Genomic DNA, 22,700 nt, shown 5'->3' with positions numbered 1-22,700 from the left:
CAAGCACAACTCACACACACATGACCAGTGCCTATGGCCACAACAACAAGACATTTATTGTATCAAACTACATGGCTGTCTTCATTCATGGCTGCCAGCAGCAATAGTGAGTACAAGCAGCAGCAATAGTGAGTACAAGTAGTGCACATCACAACAGAATGTTTTCAAGCGTGCCACACCATCTCGACAATGCAGCAGTGGAAGCATGGACTCATCATCCAGCAACATCATGCATTGCTGGCCACAGCTTGACCAGTGTTGTCTGTGCTGCCTCAGGTGCTAGCAGCTCAAGGAAGTGGTTAACCGTGGCACTATCACTGACATTGTAGATAGTGATCCAAGAAGTACCCACTGCCTGTGCACAGGTTGTGCAAAGTCAGACTGAGTCACATTGCAGCCTCTGACAGAAGTACGACCCACAGCACCCACAGTGCTAAAGTACACCAACAGAAATGAGAGGCAGGTGGAAGCCACAACATGATCCCCCACGATGACAACTGTTGACCACTTCCTGGACCCGCCAGTTAGGCCACTGGAAAGCTAATGTCACCCACAGTCCCCCATCAGTCAGCACTGCTGCCATCCATCTAAACTGGGGCGAGCACCTAGCTGGTAGCAGTGGATGTCTACGAGAATTCAGCAGATATTTGGGTCACTGGCACTGCTCTTCAGGGCCACAAAGCGCTAACTCAGGCATGCGCTGCCACGCAGGATAAACAATGTCAGGAAAGCAGGATGTCGACGCAAATGAGCATCGTGCTGCCGTGACCTTCCGATCTCAATCACACCACCAGTAGACCGTGTGCCAAAAGAGGGTGTGTCCTAGGGTGTCACAACACCTCAGCATTGTAGGTCAAAGCTAAATAAAATATGTTATATCTTGCAGCTGAGTTTTTCTAGCCACCTCTGGCCAGCACTATTGCCCCCACAACCCAGCACTCCATCAGCTCTATACCATAGCAATGCCAGTCACCCCGGGTGGCTACAGAACCAAGTGGCAATTCAGGGTTGCTTAACTTCACAAATAAATTAGAAGTTCTTAGACTAACAAAAATTATGAAGAACTAAATGTTTTTGGAGACTAACAAGGTACCTTGTTCAGACATAATTAAATGTGCCAACGTCACATTAGAACTACTCTCATATATAATAAATAGATCATTATCAGAAAGAATGTTTCAACAAAGATTAAAAATTTCGGAAGTAACACCGGTGTATGAAGAGGGCAACATATAAAATGGAAAACTATCAACCAATATCTTTGTTACTTGTATTTTTAAAAGCAATAAGGCAGTCATGAAACAAAATAACAAATTACCATGAAAATTTCAGTGTCTCATTTGTAAACCTGCACGTTTTGCAGAGGCATGAGTACAAATCTGCTGTTACTCAATTAATTGAAAATACTGCAATGAAACTAGACAGAAACAAAAGTACATGGGCTTATTGATGTAATTTGACACTGTCTAACATGATTTCTTAATAGATAAATTAGAAGCTATTGATATACAAGGAGTAGCGAAAAAATGTTTTCGTCATCTCTCAGAAGTAGGAGAGAAGTAATAGAAATTACTTAAAGAAACATTAAAAACTGAAGTACCGTGTACATACCTGACATACAGACTGTACCAGTATATGTCCTAGGACCTCTCTCATTTCTTATTTATATGAATGACAATGAGATTCCAATCAATTGTACTTGAATAACTCTGTTTGCTGGTGGCACAAATACTTTTGTCACTGATATAACACAGGTATTGGCCAAATCGACATTCAGAGGTTTGGAATATACATAAAACTGATTTAAAATTAACAAGTTAACCTTAAGTCTTACTAAAATTATTATATTAGTTACAGAAAAACTATGTCACATCATCACATGGACCTCAGAATCCAAAACAAACAGGCAGAGAGTGTATGTTATAAAAGTTTTATGTGGCATACTGACAAAAATGTACACTGGGAAACCCACATAATCTATCTCACTAACAAGCTAAGTTCTACTTGCTTTGTATTATGTGTAATTAGCATTGTGTGGAGTAGACAGTGTAGCAGAATTGTCTATTGCGCTAACATTCATTCTGCTGTTACCTATGGCCTCACCTTCTGGGGCCAGAATAAGACAAAACTGAAAACCATCTTCACTATACAAAAACAGGCTGTTAAAATAGTTACCAGCTGGTCAAACATAACAACCTCCAAACAGTTATTTCCATAGCTAAGTATTCTGTTCTTGCTATGTGTCTGTATACAAAAAGGTGTAATTTGTGTAAAAATGTACACTGACCGCTTAAAACCTAATTCAGGTCTTCGTTCCTGCAAGACGGGAACATGCAGTGACATCTGTATAAAATGGGTAAATAAGGACTTAGCACAAAAACAACCAAACACTCATTGTACCAGATTGTACAACTTCCACCACAGATAAAAGAAATAAAAACAGTGGTCTTCCTTTAAGAGAAGAATATAAAAGAAATAAAAACAGTGGTCTTCCTTTAAGAGAAGAATATTGAAATTTTTAATGAGCAACTGCTATTTGGTGTCCAGAATTAAAGCAACAAACGGAAATTTTGCAAGGTTGCGTTTATTTTGTCACAAAACAGCGTAAACAAGTGATAGTAAAGAAGAAACAATGTAAGGAATATAGAACGTAAACAGCTGCAACACGCACAACAGCAGACAAAAATATTCAGCGTTTTTTCCAACGTAACTCATTTACATACACATTCCAACAACTGGTTAACGTGCTCAGTATGCAGTGTGATCACCTCTGGCAACAATACGGGCCTCACAACGGTGGGTATGCTGTGAATGATTTCATCATTCTCATGTTGAGACAATAATGCCCATTCTATCTGCAGAGCTGCTCGCAAATCTTGGAGAGTGGTTGGTGGATGCTGATGTGATGCAACCCGTCTCCCTAATGCATCCCAAACATGCTCTATGGTATTCAGGCCGGGAGAGCGAACAGGCTACGCCATACGTGCAATATCTTTTGTGTCCAAGAAAACATCAACCACCTGTGCTCTATGAGGTCGAGCATTATCGTCCATCAGTAAGAAGTCTGGGGCCACAGCACCTAAACAGCCTCACCTGTGGTCCCAAGCTCTTGTCGCGATACCTGACAGCAGTTAAATCTTACCGAATCGCTCGTGCAATTTCATGAAGAGGTATTCGAGTGCTCAACATAAGCCCTGCTCCCACCATTACCGATCCTCCTCAGTACAGGTCTTTTTCCAGAATGTTTGGGTCCAGAAATCGTGTTACCTGTTCCCTCCAGGTGTGAATATATCGAGAACCACTCTCCAGACCAAATCGGGACTCATCTGTGAAAAGAACATTGGCTCAATGTTCGACTGTAGAGGTGACATGTTGACGACTACACTCTAGACATTCCCTTCTGTGAAGACACGTCAGAGGTACACATACAGCTGGTCTCCGACAGTAAAAGCCATTCTGCTGAAGCCTTCTATACGCCGTTCGCCTCAATACAACACGTGCAGTGATTGCTGCAGGGTCAGATGCCAGTTGCCATGCAGTACTAAGGCGGTACTGCCATTACAGTTGAATAAAGGTACTCTGATGTCACACGTGGTTGGCACAGCCCTGGTCTTCGGGATATAGTTTTGGTGTCTACACACTGTCGACGCATCCGAAAAACAACACAACAATTCACATTAAGCCATCGGCCACATCAGATTCCGACTCTCAAAATCAAATGGCTCTGAGCACTATGGGACTTAACATCTGAGTCATCAGTCCCCTAGAATTTAGTACTACTTAAACCTAACTAACCTAAGGACATCACACACATCCATGCCCGAGGCAGAATTTGAACCTGCGACCGTAGCGGTCGCGCGGTTCCAGACTGAAGCGCCTAGAACTGCTCGGCCACACCGGCCGGGCTTGCTTCTCTCCTGCTTCCGTTCTTCCTATGGCCCTCTACAGCAGAGAGTCTAGGCTTCTTCTCTGTGCCATTGTCCTGAAATTAGAAATGTCCATGGGGTAAGGGTTTGGGAGCAGGCATGGACGAGTATGTCGTGTAGGTTTGGTGGACAGTGGAATACCACTATGGGAGGGGGGGGGGAGGATAGTAAGGATAGTGGGTAGGACATTTCTAGGGGACTGATGACCTCCGAAGTTAAGTCCCATAGTGCTCAGAGCCATTTGAACCTTTTTTTTTTTTTTTTTTTTTTTTTGTGCCATACTGCACCATCTGTGACAGTGCACATCGCTATTGTGGATGTGGGACTGCTCGGCAAACACTATCCCATTTCCAGAGTGAAATTTTCATCCTGCAACGGAATGTGCATTGTTATGAAACTTCCTGGCAGATTAAATCTATGTGCCGGACCGAGACTCGGACTCGGGACCTTTGCCTTTCGCGGGCAAGTGCTCTACCAACTGAGCTACGCAAGCACGACTCACGCCCCGTCCTCACAGCATTACTTCTGCCAGTATTTCGTTTCCTACCTTCCGAACTTCACAGAAGCGCTCCTGCAGACCTTGCTGATCTACCACTCCTGGAAGAAAGGATACTGCGGAGACCTGGCTTAGCCATAGCGTGGCACTTGTCCGGGAAAGGCAAACGTCTCGAGTTTGAGTCTCTGTCCGGCTCACAGTTCTAATCTGCCAGGAAGTTCCTCTGTCCCATTTGAAAGGTGCCCTGACGTCATCGTTGGCGTGGTTGTCCGTTGACTGGAGTGCCATATTCCGTGCAGAACACGATCGTATTGACATATGTTGACAGTTGTATGATTATATCGTGAATGAGACACAGGACGGGGAAACAGCGGTTTGTTGTTTTAGTTCCGGACACCAGTGTAAATACCGGTACCTGCTGTAAACTTGTAACTAAGTTAGTTTACTATACGTCAATCAAATGTGTACTCTAATGCGAATGAATATTTTGAACAAAAGAGATAGAGCTCAGATTTTGGTTGGTTGATTTGGGGAGTAAATGGACCAAACTACGAGGTCATTAGTCCCGACTCAGATTTTATTTCTATGTAAATGTCAGCTATGTACTCCACATGAAACACTATTTTCATGCATTTTTGTAATTAATTGGAGACGTGTATGCAGTTTGGAATATTGTATTGGGTAGCATAGTAAGCACCTTTGTATTGTGTAGGTTACTATAGACCTTCGTATTATTTATGTTATGTATTTTCTGACGAAATGCCTGTAGTATATATTACTACTACTACTAATGTCGACCCTTCATTCTACATACTTTTCTAAAATTTTTGGGCGTGTTTGATATGTACTTCAAGAAGTGGTCGATGCAACTGTTTGAATATCCTATACCGATAAAATCAAATGAATTCGATTGATAGTGGCTGATTTTTGAGTTGAAGATGGCTATCTGGAAGTTTGAAAGAGTTGTCTAACAAAGACAAGACTTGAGTAACTATAATCTCCAATTGCTCATCTGATCAAGAATTGGATAATGACTTGAATGAAAATACGCTACTCCGGGTTGCAAAATCTAATGTATGAAGGTACACGGCGATGTCTGAGCGCGAGCAGAGCCAGAGCGAATACTACAACGCGGGCCCCGAGCTTGACCTATACAGTTGTCCCTCGTGGACCGCTGTCTGTACTGAACTCCACTGCGAGCTACGCTGCCCCACCTTTTATCCGTGCATCAGGTTGCGTCGCCCCTTCCACGTTGGTACTTCCAGCCACCGCCCTTTGGGGCCTCATATGTGACCATATATGGTCCACACCAACTCCTTGCCACACATCAAGCTTCTCCACACGAGCTCACACGATACCTCTTGAGTCCACGAAACATTGCTACCAAACTCCCCAACCGCCCTTCCTGTGGCGCCGCCTTTGCACTCCGAGTACTTTCTAGAAAAACTTATTCTTTCTGGCTTCTGTTCATTGCGTTTTCTAAGTATGCGACACCTCTCCCCTTAGGGAAAAATTTGTAGGCGCTGTCCTCAGCGAATACAAATTTTTATTCAAGGTTTCCCACAAATTATATTCCATTAATGGGTAAACATACACATTTGTTTTACAATAATGTTCAAAAGACACACTCATTTGCTTTACAACTGTACTTACATTTGACACATACTATCATTATTAAATATTATGATAAAAGGAATAAAGATACATTTTATTTTACAGTATGAGACATTTAGTTTTTATATTTTCTACCAGTGTTATCATTCTTCAGCGTTTGTCCGGTTTTGTCTTAACACTTTGATAGCTACCACTTCTAACTTCACTTCTAACGTGTCTAGCAAGCACTAGAGATCTGTCAAAAATTACCTCTTTATTATCTCTAAATGCGGTGTTCATAGAATGGTACCTGACTATATCCTTCTCTGGACACAAATGTAAAACAGTCTCGGCAACATTTACAATATTTGCATAGACAACAAATATTACTTCAATTACTACACCAGAGACCATGAAACTCCAGGAAGAGAAATGAATTAGCGAGAAGTTGCTGAAGACACTTCTCTCCTAATATTCAGTCTCACTCTGTAGCTCCTCCAACTTATGTCCTGCAACTTTGAGGTTACCTTACTGTCTAATTGTAGGTTGTATTGGCAGTTCCAGTTTAAGTTTACTTATACTCTTCCTTTCATTGTTCGCTATGCAGCAATCTATTTCCATACTTAAGTTCGCCACAGTATCACTGCTGATGACATTTGTTTATATTGTTTTTGAAAATATTTGTATGGAGTGTAGCCATGTATGGAAGTGAAACATGGACGATAAATAGTTTGGACAAGAAGAGAATAGAAGCTTTCGAAATGTGGTGCTACAGAAAAATGCTGGAGATTAGATGGGTAGATAACATAATTAATGAGGAGGTATTGAATAGGATTGGGGAGAAGAGGAGTTTGTGGAACAACTTGACTAGAAAAAGGGATCGGTTGGTAGTACATGTTCTGAGGCATCAAGGGATCACCAATTTAGTATTAGAGGGCAGCGTGGAGGGTAAAATTCGTAGAGGGAGACCAAGAGATGAAAACACTAAACAGATTCAGAAGGATGTAGGTTGCAGCAGGTACTGGGAGATGATGAAGCTTGCACAGGATAGAGTGGTATGGAGAGCTGCATCCAACCAGTCTCTGGACTGAAGACCACAACAACAACAACAATATATGTTGAGACTGTATCACTGTCTGAACTGTATACCCATGAAACATACCTAAAAATTTTATCTCCCCTGTGCCTCTGAGCATGATACCTGTGGGAATTGCATCATGACGGACGACGGTAATGCCTTCGTCTACTGGGGCTACAAACATCAATTCCTTATTATTTAATGTTGTCCACAGATTTTCGCTATGGAGCTTACCATTTGAGTTAAACTAGTCCAGGTTGTTTGAACTACTGTCGCTTGTTCCTTTGAAAGACGGAGCAGTTGTTTCTGTTCCCCTTCTAAGACTATGTCTTCACCTTGGCGTCATTTTTGTCTGTTGTTCCAAACAGACTCTTACTGCCGTCGCCCAGTCAGACCCACTGCGTTTCCTGTTTTTACTGTGTGCAATTTTAACGCATGTTTCGCACTGTTACTCTCTGTTGCAGTCATATTCAGTAATGCCAACCTGTCTTTTCAATATCCGATTGCTCAACCTCCAAGTACCTCAGTGCGCTCAAATTTCTCTCTCAGTTCCACTACATTCAAATAACTCGCAATTTTCCACATTATACCGTAAATTTTCGCACGACATATACTGTCATAATACAGTTCAGGTGACGACGGAACTTCGTTTCTTGCGTGTACGGTTCTTGTCTGGTGTACTCTAGCCCAATGAGCAGTAGGATAACGCAGACGAAGCAGTATGAGGCCGACATCACGAATTAGGAAAATTCCTTCAGTCTGTTTACATGAACTATGAGATATTTATTTCGTTTCAGACACATTACGACATTAGGTTCCTTTATTTGTATCCCTTGTACGGACCTCGCCATTGTGCAGTATGAGGCCGACATCACGAATTAGGAAAATTCCTTCAGTCTGTTTACATGAACTATGAGATATTTATTTCGTTTCAGACACATTACGACATTAGATTCCTTTATTTGTATCCCTTGTACGGACCTCGCCATTGTGCAGTATGAGGCCGACATCACGAATTAGGAAAATTCCTTCAGTCTGTTTACATAAACTATGAGATATTTATTTCGTTTCAAACACATTAAGACATTAGGTTCCTTTATTTGTATCCCTTGTACGGACCTCGCCATTGTGTATATAACTTACATGGCCTGCCTTGTCATATGCTCTCATCAAACGACAGAACCTTATCCCCACAACGGAATTCCTTTGGACGCTGGATCATATCATAGTATCCCTTATTTTTTTATCTTACATTGCGCATTCTGTGTTCTTGTACATTGGTGCATTACTTGTTTGCGCTGCTTTAACTCTGCCACATAAGCATCAAAATTATGCCTTACTCCAGCCAGATCTTTCTGTAGTATCGCTGGAATATTACATGTTCTTCCAGAGAACAGTTCAAGTGGCGTATAATCTGTCGCACTATGCTCTGTTGTATTACACGCAGCCGGCCGCTGTGGCCGAGCAGTTCTAGGCGCTTTAGCCCATAACCGCGCTGCTGCTACGGTCGCAGGTTCGAATCCTGCCTCGGGCATGGATGTGTCTAATGTCCTTAGGTTATTAGGTTTAATTAGTTCTAAGTCTAGGGGACTGATGATCTCAAATGTTAAGCCCCGCAGTGCTTAGAGACATTTGAATCATTTGTATTCCACACAAAAATCGCGAATGGAACCCAACTGTCCCAATTTGTCTGTGCTCTGTTTACATAGTGTCGCAACTTCGTTAATGTTCTATGCCACCTCTCTAACGCTCCGTTTGTTTGAGGGTGGTAACTTGGTGTCTGTATCTTCTTGATATGCAGTAGTTTACGTACTTTTTTTATAGTCTCACTCATGAAATTACTTCCCATGTCACTTAACAATATTAACGGTATTCCATATCCCAGTGTAATGTGCTCAACTAGCACCCATGCTATTGCATCGGCATTTCCTTTCAATGGGTTCATCTACCATAAACTTCGTCAGTGCATCCTGAAACGTAAGGGTACACTTTTCCCCCCGGTCCGTCTGGTTTAATGGACCTACTATGTCAATGTCACACCTTCCGAAAACGTGCTCAGTCATCCCCATCATCTTTAAAGGCATCTTTATGTGTTTTCTAGTGAGCTTATTCTTTTCGCAACTTTCGAATTTCCGGATATATTCTTCTAAATCTTTCTTCGTATAGCTCCATACTCGACACTTCTTTATTTGTTCTTAGGTTCTTCCTGTGCCCTGGTGTCCCCCAGAGGGAGAATCGTGAAACTGTTGTAATATTGCGGTTTTGCCAGTAGCACTTATTTCCCGGTTCAGCTCTCTCTTTTTCTGGAGATACTTTTCTATATGCCTGATGCAGTTTATTTATTTCTGAATATCTTTTACTGTTCTCGGATCAGCTGTTTTCTGCGCTGTGTCCTTGTCGGCCACGCCTGCCGCCTCTCTTGTGCGCCAACAGCCACACTGTCGCCGCCTGATGGTTAGCCGGCACGGTAGCTCAGCGTGCTCGGTCAGAGGGTTAGCTGCCCCCTGTAATAAAAAAAACTGAGTGAATGGATCAATAACGAACTTCAACGGGCGTCGGGTGACGTCCGCCACGAACAATTGAAACGAACAATAACGAACAAAAAATGAGATTACAAAAAAAAAAAAAAAAAGGTTGGTCCGTGATCCGTGCCATGGCTTCCATTTCCACCGTGTCATGACGTAGGCTACTGTCACTTTCCGGTCGCACACCAGCCGCCCCTGTTCTTCCCCCTCACCCATGAGAGTGCGTCGGCCACTTTATTTTATTTGCCACTCTTGTACAAGAACTGATAGTCATATTACTCCAGCTTTAACCTAAATTTCTTCAATCTGGTTGAAGGATCTGATATACTACCAAACCATTTTCTGCCTTGTTCAGCGGCCTCGAAGCATACGTGAAAGGTAAGTTGCTTCCGGTTTTTCTCTGACTTAAAACTGCTCTAGTACTTGACTGACCAACGTCCGTGATAATTATGAAGTCCTTTACAAAGTCCGTGCACTGTAATGTAGACGGCCTGATCAGCTTCTCTTTCAAACGCTGAAAAGTGTTTTCTTGCTTGACACCCCAGGTGCAAAGCACTTCTTTCTTTAATAATCAGCGATTTTACCGAAGTTACATATAAAACGCCAGTAGAATCTCACAAGACATAAATACGCCTTTAATTGCTACGTTGTTTTGGGCTGTGGATACTCCTTTATCAGCTCGATCTTCTGTGTACCTGGCCTCAAGCCCTGGGCCAATAAAATATGACACAAATAGCACACTTCTTTTCACAAAAACTCAGGCAACGGCCTTGCCGCAGTGGATACACCGGTTCCCGTGAGATCACCGAAGTTAAGCACTGTCGGGCGTGGCCGACGCTTGGATGGGTGACCATCCAGCCGCCATGCGCTGTTGCCATTTTTCGGGGTGCACTCAGCCTCGTGATGCCAATTGAGGAGCTACTCGACCGAATAGTAGCGGCTCCGGTCAAAGAAAACCATCATAACGACTGGGAGAGCGGTGTGCTGACCATACGCCCCTCCTATCCGCATCCTCATCTGATGATGACACGGCGGTCGGATGGTCCCGATGGGCCACTTGTGGCCTGAAGACGGAGTGCTTTCACAAAAACTCGTGTTTGTCCACTTGTAGCTTTAAATTGTGCAGTCTAAGCTTTTCGAATGGCTCTGTCAGCTGCACATTATGTTCCTCAAAGGAGGTGCCAATATTACCACGTTATTCAAATAGAGGAACAATTTGTCACCTTGTTGCCTTGTCAAAACAGAGTTCGTCAAGTTCTGAAATGTACTAGGAGCTGTTTTAAGAACCATTGGCATTTGTTTGTACTTTTAATGCCCATACGGCGTACTGAAAGCCACCTTTTCTCGATCCTGTTCGTCAAATAAGACTTGACAATAGCCCTTAGCTAAGTCGAGGGTTGAGAAATACTTTGCCTTCCCTAGACCGTCAGGAATTTCTTTCGTCTCTTCTTCGCAATGAATACACTGAATTTCAGGAGATCTTATGAAGTCGCCTGTAGTCCGTAACTATTCGCAGGTTTTGCTTTCTTTTTCGGAATTAAAGTCAAGGGATAATTCCAACCACTTTTACTGGGTAATATAATGTCACCCTGTAACATCTTTTCACTTTCCTGCTGCAGCCTGTCCTTCTGTGCTTGCGGTATTCTGTAGGGTCGCAAACATATCACCCCAGATCACGTAAGAAACAGATTGACCGTCCTTACGGCGGAACAGGCAACCGTAAAAATAGTTTTCCCGTCGGTCAACAGATGTCGCAGGCGACGCTACAATGCTAACTGACCTGTCCATGTCGCGGGATTGGCAACGCTGTATCTTCGGTGAAGTGAATGACGCTGATTTGTGTTCGGCTAGTGCATTGCGCGCGAAATGCATTCGTCACACAGCTGACTGTAGACCATGATCGGCTATGGTTTTTCCCGAGTTTTCAATCGAAGAATGTAAATTAGCTCCTGTAAATCTACAAACCAAGTTTATTTCTACTGTAGGGATACTTCTCACAATCATATGCGAAATGAAATAAATGAAAAGTAACACACAAATATTTCTCGTGAGTTACTGTTTAAATGCAGACTGTATTGCAGTCGCATAGGTTTTACACTCGCCGTCAATTTCCTCTTTGTCATACAGCTCTTCTGATACGGATTATGGGGGTAAAAAAGATCTCCACGTGCAGGATAACACTAGAAAGTTTTCAAAACCTTCTCAACGTCTTTGAAATATAATCCGATAATTTACTGACAAATATTGCACTGAGCAGTGGGTTTCGCGTCCTGACATTACCGATATAATTATTTATTTTGCATAGAGTATGTATAAGGATTAGGTGAGTTATAACGACAATATATTTTTCACATTGAGACTGTAAATAAGTTTAAGAAACAGATTTTGCTTCCTTTTTAAGTATTTCTGTAAGCATTCTCAAGTATAACCATATTTTGCATTTGATTACAGTTTGTTGTAAACGAATATAATTTCATGTACGCACTTAACAACGATATCTTCGAAAAAAATAAATATTGTGAAACTTTAAATATCGTGAGTAATAAAAAAAAATCTGTGATGGTAAACATCTTAACTTTGCCGTCAGCACATCTACTATTGTCACAAGCAGTACTGCTTTGCTCAGATTTAACACATTACTTCTTTCTAGTTAAACGTGGTAGAACGATCAAGGAAAGGCAACGAAACTTATTTGTGCAGCCTAACGGAGAATCTTTATTTGGTACTTAAATTCAATGTGAATAAACTACAAATTTTTTATAATTTTCAGTTTTGAGACAGTTCTACTACACTTGTCTTTGAACATTGTTCTGCAACTGAAATACAATTTACATTTCACAAGATGATTCAAAATGAAAAGTCTGTGTTCTCCACATTCCTCATCGTCCAACCAGTGAAAGTTTTCAAGTTTTGATTTGATGTAATTAACAATCCTAAACTTTATATTTCTCTTATAAATCAACTGTAAAAAACAGGACTCATATGCCTGTAAAGACATTTCAATAATGTTGCTAAACTCAACAGTTGGAGCGCTGAGTCCCACTGAAGAATGACACAAATTCCCAGTTGCGTATTTTTTATGGAGAATAAATAATTCCCTCTTCTCTTGAAGCTCACTGCTACAAGTAAGTGTCTCCTTACATTTCAAACAACCATACCTTTCGATGCATATGTGTGCTAAGTAGCCAGCAAAATATGCTACTGAACACTGTTCAGAGGAAAGGTCTTGCTGTGAGGTAGACAAATACTCGTCGGTCTCGATGGTACTCCCTTCTTCATCCGTAGAGGAACCAGGGGTGTTCGGAATTCCGACCTTTCCAGAGCTCTCCAACAGCTGAGATTCATCACCTTCTTTTTGCAACACACAGTTGTTCAGTAACAGCATCTTGTCAGTGTCATTCTCACAATTTGAAGCGTCAGAAGGCTTCATTAGTGAGTTAATAGTGCTTGTTCGGAACAAGCACCTTAGTGTTCTAACTGTTGGATTACGGTTGTAGCCTCCTTTCTGACGGTACACAGAAAATAAATTCTCAAGAGCATCTTGATTCAATCTGCTTGTCAGTAAAAATTTAATGCCGACAGTTTGTTCCTCAAGGAAAAACTGAGCAATAGCATTCACAGTCTGGATTAAACCCGTAATGCATGGTGGTGTCGTTATTTTACCTGTCTTTTCTTCAATTTTATTTATGGTACTTAAGACATCCTTTGCATTCTGTAGCGTTTCCATTACTACTGGACATTGTTCTGATAATGCACACCTATATGGATTAGAGGAAAATGCTGTCCTGCTGTTCGAAACGTCAAACAAGTTGTTCATAAATTCTATAAAAGTAGCTGTGCTCTCTGCTGTATCACTCTGCAATTCTTTAGTCGCTACACAAGTTCTGATAGCTGCAGCAACAGAGTGGCTGAGGACCTGGACTGCCATTTTTACATTCATTTTCTGGAATGAATCAGGTTGCAAATGACTATCAGTGAGTTTTACCAACATTCTGCTTTTTTTGTTCTTCTTATCAATGTCATATGTTTTCCTGACATCTTCGAATGAAACAACAGCATTGTTGAAAATGAAGTCGCCACTAAGCAGATTGTTTCGTATGCTTTTGAATAAATGTGGGACATCATAAATGTAAAACAATTTCTGTCCATTTACAATAAAATAAGGTTTTTCAGGCGTAACATGTAAATGCTTCACAACACTTCGATTACTAGCTCCCTGATCACAAACGCCTAATTTTGGCTCTAGGTTTGCATTTTGCAATAAAATAATTAGTTCCTGTACGAGTCCCAATAAATCCACATGTTTTACTCCTGAATTAGACAAAAAATATGAAACGCAATTTCCAGTTACTGTAGATGCCTCTAATCATAAAAACAAGTGCATAATTTGCAGGAAGTGGTTTCCTTCCCCTATCACCCAAATCTTCTAGACCTTCTACTAAATCGAGATCTTTTGCATATTCCAGATGACGCATTATCGACATCTCATCAAAAGATACTACACATGCCTTTTCTAAATAAGTTTGTGCCTCAAATTTCTTGCTAAGTTGACTAAAAAGGTTTTTATTAAACCCTGGTAGAAATTTTGTGACGCCAATCCATCATCTAATTGTGGACAGTCCAGGTAATACGATACCCAATTTTCGCAAAAATTTATATGCTGCAGGAGATTTGTAAAACAACATCAGAGAGATTTTTCTCGATAGAAGACCACGGCCGTTTTTTGCTCTTGCACTGCATTGCAGCCAGTGCCCTGGAGTAATCAGATGGGAAGCAGAAACTGCTTAACACATGGGTAATATTATTTGCGCTCCTATAATGCAATAATCTACTAGCCGGCCGAAGTGGCCGCGCGGTTCTGGCGCTGCAGTCTGGAACCGCGAGACCGCTACGGTCGCAGGTTCGAATCCTGCTTCGGGCATGGATGTGTGTGATGTCCTTAGGTTAGTTAGGTTTAACTAGTTCTAAGTTCTAGGGGACTAATGACCTCAGCAGTTGAGTCCCATAGTGCTCAGAGCCATTTGAACCATTTGAATAATCTACTCTTAACTTTTGACAAGTAGGAAGTTTTGTTTTTCAGTGATCCGTTCATGTTATGTATTTTCTGTTTCAGTTTTTGCTTTCTAGGGGTATCCTCATCATCACGACGTAGCATACAGAGTTTTCTTTTAACTTGTCTCGCAGGCATTTCTATTTCTTTCAGGTCTGGAAATGGTTCACACTTTTGTGGTGTTGCGTTTGTTTCTACCAGAAGGTGACTAGCTGCACTGTATGTTCTCCTTGAAATATTCACTTTCAGTTCAGGTGATGACAAACTATTCTGATCACTAGTTCCCTCACATACTGCTGAAGAACCAGTGTCAGATGTAAATTTTGCAGGAACTGCCGTGCGCATAAGCCGTTGTCTCGTACTGTTCATGAATGACTTTTCATCAAAATGGACATCACACAGGAGTAATAGACTCCTGGGTCCATATCCAGCAGTTTGACATTGCCTGTAACAATAACTATCTATCAGAAAAATACGATATATGTATATACCATTAACACATTTAGTAGCTCAGTCTACATTAGCATGATAGAAAGGAATCTTTCATTAAATATTTGCTAAGAGGGATCTTTGTGTGCAACCTTTTTTGGACTTAAAATATTGTGATTAATTCTGGGAATGTGGTCCTATGGCGTTTTAAGCCTGGTCAACACTGAGCGAACTAAAACAGGAAAAACAGCATTCTCATATGTGTAGACGAATTCGTCATTCAGTCGTGTTAGGTTCGTAAACTTTACTCGGTGACCACAGTGCCTCTGAAGTTCCTGCAAAAGTTAAGAAACACTTGATTTCTAACCTCTTCTGCGTGACATTACTTGCTTCGCAATTAAAAAAAACATTGCCTATAATGTTGTTTCCCCATTTAGTGCTTGGCTTTTCACAGTGAGAAACAATTAAGTAGCGAAAGCATAACATCAATGTTTGCAAGTGTTTGCGTGATGAAATGCTGATTCTGTAGTGTTCAATTCCATTCACCACTGCGAGACAATAACATTCAGTCTTTTACGGTACGCATTCGGTAGTGTTCGTTAGTGTTCAGCTGGCTGTCAGTTTTTGAGCAAAGCATCAAAAGAAGTTTGTTTGCTTTGTCAAAACCTCCGGGTAAAATAATCTTACCTCAATATCAAAGATTTACATCGTAGCTGTAACTAGAAGTTTGCGCGGACAGGAAAAATGCCACCGTCCGTATGTGCACCGCATCCACAAGATCATTATCCACATCTGCCAAGTTGCGTATCCGCATTCTCAGATATTAACGTTTTGTAAAGCTGTTTAACCCACCACTGCTCTGAAAAGAGACTTATGCCTGGCCTGAAGTTTTGTCTGCTGATGCCTGCTCTCAGTTACGATGCGAATTAAGGCTGGACGTATTTCAGTGACAGTCATTTCAAATTTAAATTCGTTTACTTGCCTGTAACTTATCGTAAATGATATAAGAGTGGCACAAAACGATGAATTTTGGATTGTTGTTGAAAGGGGGCTGCAAACGCGGTAATATATAAGTGAAGTGTGTTTTTCGAGCATATTTTGGCGGTGTCAACTTTGAAGAGCCACAGACGGCAAACCATAATTAAGTTAAAAATTTACGTTGTACAGTTTAAAGATAACCCGCAAATATTCGCAACAGACGTACGCTTTTATCTGCAACACAGTAATTACTAGGGATATCCGCACTCGCGCAGACCTGTAACTATGAGTAGTGTTGTTTTCAAGTGAAAGCTGTGTGAGGATTATTAGCGCACAGATAAAAGAAATGCTATGCTCGTTCTCTTCTATTCTCCTCCCTTCATTCCAGTATAAACGCTTGTTCGCACGTATAAACGAATGGCAGTGAACAATGGCGAATTATCTATGAATACTCATTGGCAGCAGTGTAAACGAGGTTTTACACTCCATTTCGTTCGCTCTAGTATATACCAGGATTTAGAGGGACCGATGACCTAGCAGTTAGATGACGACTATTATTCATTTATTTCACTGTTGCGATTTCAGCTCTAGAGCCATTTTCAAGTACCAAGGGAAAGGTCTTGTAAGGTAATGCTTCTTAAATTGTTTACCAAATGTTACCACACTATGCTTTGTATTTTGTTATCCATATCGTATACTGGTTTCAGTTTTCATATTGCACACAAAAATGCCTCTACACCCAAAATTACGATAGTGAAGTGAATAAACAGTTTAAAAAAGTCCAAATCTCAGCAAAGATTTCATTTAAAAATTAAATGATACGATTCTTGTACAGGAAGGGCTGCCACGTTATATCAGAATATAAGATCGACAAAATTTAGATAGGATCGAATGCTTAGGGCTCTTTATTAGTTCTTACTCGTAACTAATTTATTGATTTACCTGAATTTAAAATCCACTCGCGTAACCTTTCTTTATCTTTGACGGGAAATCTGAACAATTTCAATTCAGGATTTGTTCGTCTACTCCTTCCACAGCTGATATAATCGCAGGCCCTCGGCATGACGACTCGATCCACTGCCACTGGTATGTCAGAAACAGCTGTACTTCACAGACGCCAAATAGTGGAAAGCTGCACGCGTTCGGCCGATGTTGCCACATTTTTCACAGAACGGAGTGCCATCTAGTGGTTGATTCCACAAGTAAGGGTGTGACGCTGTTGCCGCCTGGTGGCCGTTCCCTGAAAAGGGTGCCTCCTAGACCAAGCGATGGGGCAATCTGTTTCTTAAGGTACGTTTACACTGCGATTTGTATCGGCACATGTATGAGATACATGTATATGCGACTTTGCGACATGTATCGCGACTTGTATGAGTTGACAAGTATCAACTTCATACATGTATGAGCGTGCGTTTACACTGATTTGTATCACTGTGCGATGGCTTCCGACGACGATTTGGAAGATTTCACATTTTTATGTGCTGGTACACTTGCTCTTTTGGAAGATGATAGGAAGAAAAGGCGGAGGAAGCGTAGATGGTGGCAGAGAGAGTTTCTTCGCAAACGCGCTACTCACGGAGCTTACGCAATGCTCGTTCAGGAATTAACGCTAGAGGATGGCGCATATTTTAGAAATTATGTTAGGATGAGTATGGAGGATTTCCGCGGTTTGCTATCTCTTGTTGCTCCTCTTGTGTCCAAAACCAACACAAACTTTCGGGAAGCGATTCCACCAGAGGATCAGCTGGCAGTAACACTCCGTTTTTTGGCCACTGGGGATTCCTTTTCGACGTTAATGTATCTGCATAGAATATCAAAAAGTGCCATATGCAACATTATTCTTCGTGTTTGCGAGGCCATTGTGCAAGTTCTATCCCAAGAAGTGAAGGTAAAAGTTATATATATATATATATATATATATATATATATATATATATATATATATATATATCACAGTATGTAATACATTATATAATTTTTTCATGCATCTGGCGCGTATATCAGTTTTTTGCTATTATTCCGGCGGCCTCGCGTGATAATGTTGACAACGGATGCTAATGCCGACAATCGTGTGTGAGTCGTTGGCATTAGTAATCGCGCGACAATGCAAATGTTTTGTCATGAAATCTTCGTTTTACGAGAGCAATTACTTTTAACGAGCGGACGAGGGTACATACAAGTAACTGTCAACCAGGAACAGCAGCACAAATTTTCTACCGCGCCGTTGATGTTGCCAACATAACCACGTGAGGATGCTGGAATAGGAACTAAAATTTTAACGGCACATATCTTTTTCAGCATAAATTTCTCAAATTTTGCTGAAATGGGTTAGGTTTTAGTTCTTTGGATCGACTGACATGCTTCACTCAGTAATACAATATCACAATTTCTGAGGACACCTTCTTCACAGTAAAGATATCCAACAACATTAATTTGTATTTAGTTTTATTTAATAGTACTTGACAGCACATTACATGCATATTTCAACATTTATACATGGTTTTTAAGGAATACATAAATTATGTTGCATTTGCATCTATTAGTTCATCGTTTGCCTCCTGCAAACATCTGTAGATTCCGTTTTCAAGTCTTGCCATAATTCTAGTATGGCCATTTTCATACAGAAATCTAAGCTTATTGGCGACCAAGTCACCCAAGTGGGTAAACTGGTCCCTTTTCCTGCCTGCTAAATTGTCGCCAACTTTTTTCAAGGTCTGTAAAAGACCTTCTCGGTCTTCATCCAGGTCTCTCCTGGCTCTCTTCAGTGCACTTGATCTACCACTTCCACTCGGACTTGGAGTGGTACACGGTGGCACGGTTGCACATCCACATTCATGTGGAGGCACAGAGATGAGTGGAGTGGTTTCCACTTCCACAATGTCTTCTGGGGGCGTGGCAAATGTCACCTCCTCCATTTCTGTGACATCGTAAGGGAAACTAATGCTTCCTTCTCCTTCTCCTTCACCATCTCCTTCCGTGGCTGGGGCTTCCATGACCTTTAAAATACATAACACATTTCTAAGGCAAAGTGAGCTATATGTTATACATACATTATAATCAAAGTATCTTAATGTATTTAGAATTTCTTTGAGTGTCCATGCGTAAATTAAATTAAAAGAGTAACAATTTTCTTTCCAGCTTCCTGCTACTGCAGAGGAATGGCTGAAAATTGCCAAAGAATATGAAGAAAAATGGAATTTCCCCAGGTGTTTGGGAGCTATAGATGGGAGGCACATTGACATTGTGGCACCACCCAACAGTGGAACAGTTTATTTTAATTATAAAGAGCGCTTCAGCATTGTTTTGCTAGCAATTGCTGATGCTAATTATAGAATAATTTACGCTGATGTTGGCACGCAGGGGAGGATTTCAGATGGTGGTGTTCTTAAAGACACCACATTTTACAAAATGTTAGAAACAAAAACTCTAAATATACCACCATCAACTCCTCTTCCTGGTAGGAGCAAGCCTGTTCCATATGTTTTCGTCGCTGACGAAGCCTTTGGCCTAGAGGAAAACATTGTGAAACCATTTCCAGGTCTGCATGAAAAAAATAGTTGGCAACGTATTTTTAACTATAGAGCATGCAGGGCAAGAAGAGTAATAGAAAATGTATTTGGGATTATAAGTGCTGTTTACAGAGTGCTGAGGAAGCAAATGCTTCTCAGTCCGGGGAAAGCTACAGTGGTGGCACTAGCCTGTGTTTATTTACATAATTTTCTTCAAAACAGAAAATCTCAAAGTTATTGTCCAGCAGGAACATACGACAGAGAGGGAGATGATGGCAACGTAATACCTGGGTCCTGGAGGGAAACCCCTACTGTGCTGGAGCCACTGCCCAGAACTGGCCGAAGAACTTCATTGCTGAATGACAACAGAAGAGAATATGCTGAATACTTCTGCAGTATTCAGGGCTCCATCCCATGGCAGTATGGAAAATAAGTTGCACATCATTGTTAAATGATGACATAAAGTAATATGCTCATTCTTCTGCAGTATTCAGGACTTCAAACCATAGCAGTATGGAGAATCATGTTTTTCAGTGAAATTGTAAATATTTACATTATGTAAAGCAGTAGCACGAAAAAAATGTTGCCAAATATATGATTAATAAAATATTATAACAAATTTACTTACTGGTACTACTTCATGTGTGCTCCTATGAGAGAGTGGTTTGTAATTGTCTCTTATGAACTGCATACTTTCAAAAGCATACCATGAAGTGTGGTACACATTGCTTGTAGCACTTCCAGTTCCTTTGCTGCTCTTCCTTTTCGCTAACTCGCGACTGTATTGGCTTTTTAAATTATGCCACTTGTCCTCACATTCCTTCCTTGACACGTTAAATGCCTTGGCAATTTCCTCCCACTCGTCGTACCTTTTGAGAATGTTCTTATAGTCTCGTATTTTCACATCCCATATACAGGGATGCCTGCGCACTGCCTCTATAAAATGCAGTGTATTTTGTTTGGACCAAGAAGTCATGGCAAATTTTAAAACACGCGGGCACAACACACGACAAAATACACAAATAACTACACAACAAACGACAGTCGGCAGCTCCAAAACTCAAAACAGCCGCCAAATAAGCTGGTACTACGCATGCGCCAAACTTCAAAATAAGCGGCAGGCGACAAGACGACAGGAAATGATAGTACTGCGCATGCGCGAGTTCTTCAAATGTCGCTCATACAAGTCGCGTATATGGCCAAAAAGCGATATACAAAATGTATACGCGACATGTATGAGCTCGAGGGTCCGCATACAAGTTCCGTGAATTTTTGTATGAGGTGATGTATCGCGACATGTCAAATTGACATGTCGCTCATACATGTCGCGATACATGTATCCCAGTGTAAACGTACCTTTACGTGATCTGGGATATCACCCTACCATCTGCTCCCGGTAGCAGTGTAATTTCGTGTTTGATGTTATCTGTGTAAGATAATATTTCTCCAGGCAATATTTATTGTTGTCATGGTGTATAACTATAATTGTTGCCTTCTCTTCCGCATTCAAGCGACTTGTCCAGATGTTCTGCTGTAGAACACTCATTGGTGATTTCAGATGTGGCTTATTTTTACTGACACTGAGCACACTGAACGATCGTCACAACAATGTCCACTCCGGAACTGCTTCTGCTGCCACCTGTGGGCAGTTGACTGACACACTCTCATCTGCAGCATTCAGCGTATTCGTTAAGCATTCTCCAAATTCTACTTTTACTAATGCCTCAGGTAAAAACATACCCTTGGTGATTCCCTTTTTGAGAATGATAGCCTCTCCCATTCCATTCGCCTCTGTTTCTATTCGACACACCCGTTCCTCCCAGGGTTCAATGCTGAAACTACTTGTTTGCTCTATTTTTGCCAATATAGTAGATTTGTGTTAAATTACTTAGTTGACGCTAAAACTACACAGATCATCGTCCCATATTCTTAAAAGTCATACTAAAAATAAATCAAAATATCTTGAATTACTAATCGCGTTAGTGTTTTATTGTTTTACTGTTTCATGTGCAAACACAATATATCACTTTAATATAAAGAAATATTTAACTAGAGTAGAGAATGATTATTATTTACATGTTGTTGTTGTGGTCTTCAGTCCAGAGACTGGTTTGATGCAGCTCTCCATGCTACTCTATCCTGTGCAAGCTTCTTCATCTCCCAGTACCTACTGCAGCCTACATCCTTCTGAATCTGCTTAGTGTATTCATCTCCTGGTCTCCCTCTACGATTTTTACCCTCCACGCTGCCCTCCAATACTAAATTGGTGATCCCTCTATGTCTCAGAACATGTCCTACCAACCGATTCCTTCTTCTAGTCAAGTTGTGCCACAAGCTCCTCTTCTCCGCAATTCCAGTCAATACCTCCTCATTAGTTATGTGATCTACCCATCTTATCTTCAGCATTCTTCTGTAGCACCACATTTAAAAAGCTTCTATTCTCTTCTTGTCTAAGCTATTTATCGACCACGTTTCACTTCCATACATGGCTACACTCCATACAAATACTTCCAGAAACGACTTCCTGACACTTAAATCTAATAGCGAAACTCCTTTATTACTTTAAGTATCTCATTTCCTAATCTAATTCCCTCAGCATCACCCGACTTAATTCGACTACATTCCATTATCCTCGTTTTGCTTTTGTTGATGTTCATCTTGTACCATCCTTCCAAGACACTATCCATTCCGTTCAACTGCTCTTCCAAGTCCTTTGCTGTCTCTGACAGAATTACAGTGTCATCGGCGAACCTCAACGTTTTTATTTCTTCTCCATGGATTTTAATACCTACTCCGAACTTTTCTTTTGTTTCCTTCACTGCTTGCTCAATATACAGATTGAATAATATCGGGGATAGGCTACAACCCTGTCTCACTCCCTTCCCAACCACTGCTTCCCTTTCATACCCCTCGACTCTTATAACTGCCATCTGCTTTCTGTACAAATTGTAAATAGCCTTTCGCTCTCTGTTTTTTACCACTGCTACCTTCAGAATTTGAAAGAGAGTATTCCAATCAACATTGTCAAAAGCTTTCTCTAAGTCTACAAATGCTAGAAACGTAGGTTTACCTTAATCTTTCTTCTAAGATAAGTCGTAGGGTCAGTATTGCCTCAC

General features: G+C 41.1%; 1 protein-coding gene across 1 annotated transcript; it reads right to left on the bottom strand.

The window, feature by feature from the left end:
• Nucleotides 1–214: 214 nt before the first annotated feature.
• Nucleotides 215–20,903, bottom strand: LOC126199554 (uncharacterized). Its single transcript, XM_049936475.1, has 3 exons — nucleotides 20,213–20,903; nucleotides 18,778–19,071; nucleotides 215–355 (listed from the first exon to the last, which is right to left on the bottom strand). The coding sequence occupies exons 1-3, from the start codon at nucleotides 20,558–20,560 to the stop codon at nucleotides 215–217; spliced, it is 783 nt and encodes a 260-aa protein (XP_049792432.1). The 5' UTR covers nucleotides 20,561–20,903.
• Between the last annotated feature and the right edge of the window lie 1,797 nt (nucleotides 20,904–22,700).

This window comes from Schistocerca nitens, chromosome 8, assembly GCF_023898315.1.
Source record: "Schistocerca nitens isolate TAMUIC-IGC-003100 chromosome 8, iqSchNite1.1, whole genome shotgun sequence".
NCBI classification, from domain to species: domain Eukaryota; kingdom Metazoa; phylum Arthropoda; class Insecta; order Orthoptera; family Acrididae; genus Schistocerca; species Schistocerca nitens.
The sequence above is the reverse complement of the archived record's forward strand: the minus strand, read 5'-3'. Positions and strand labels throughout refer to the sequence as shown.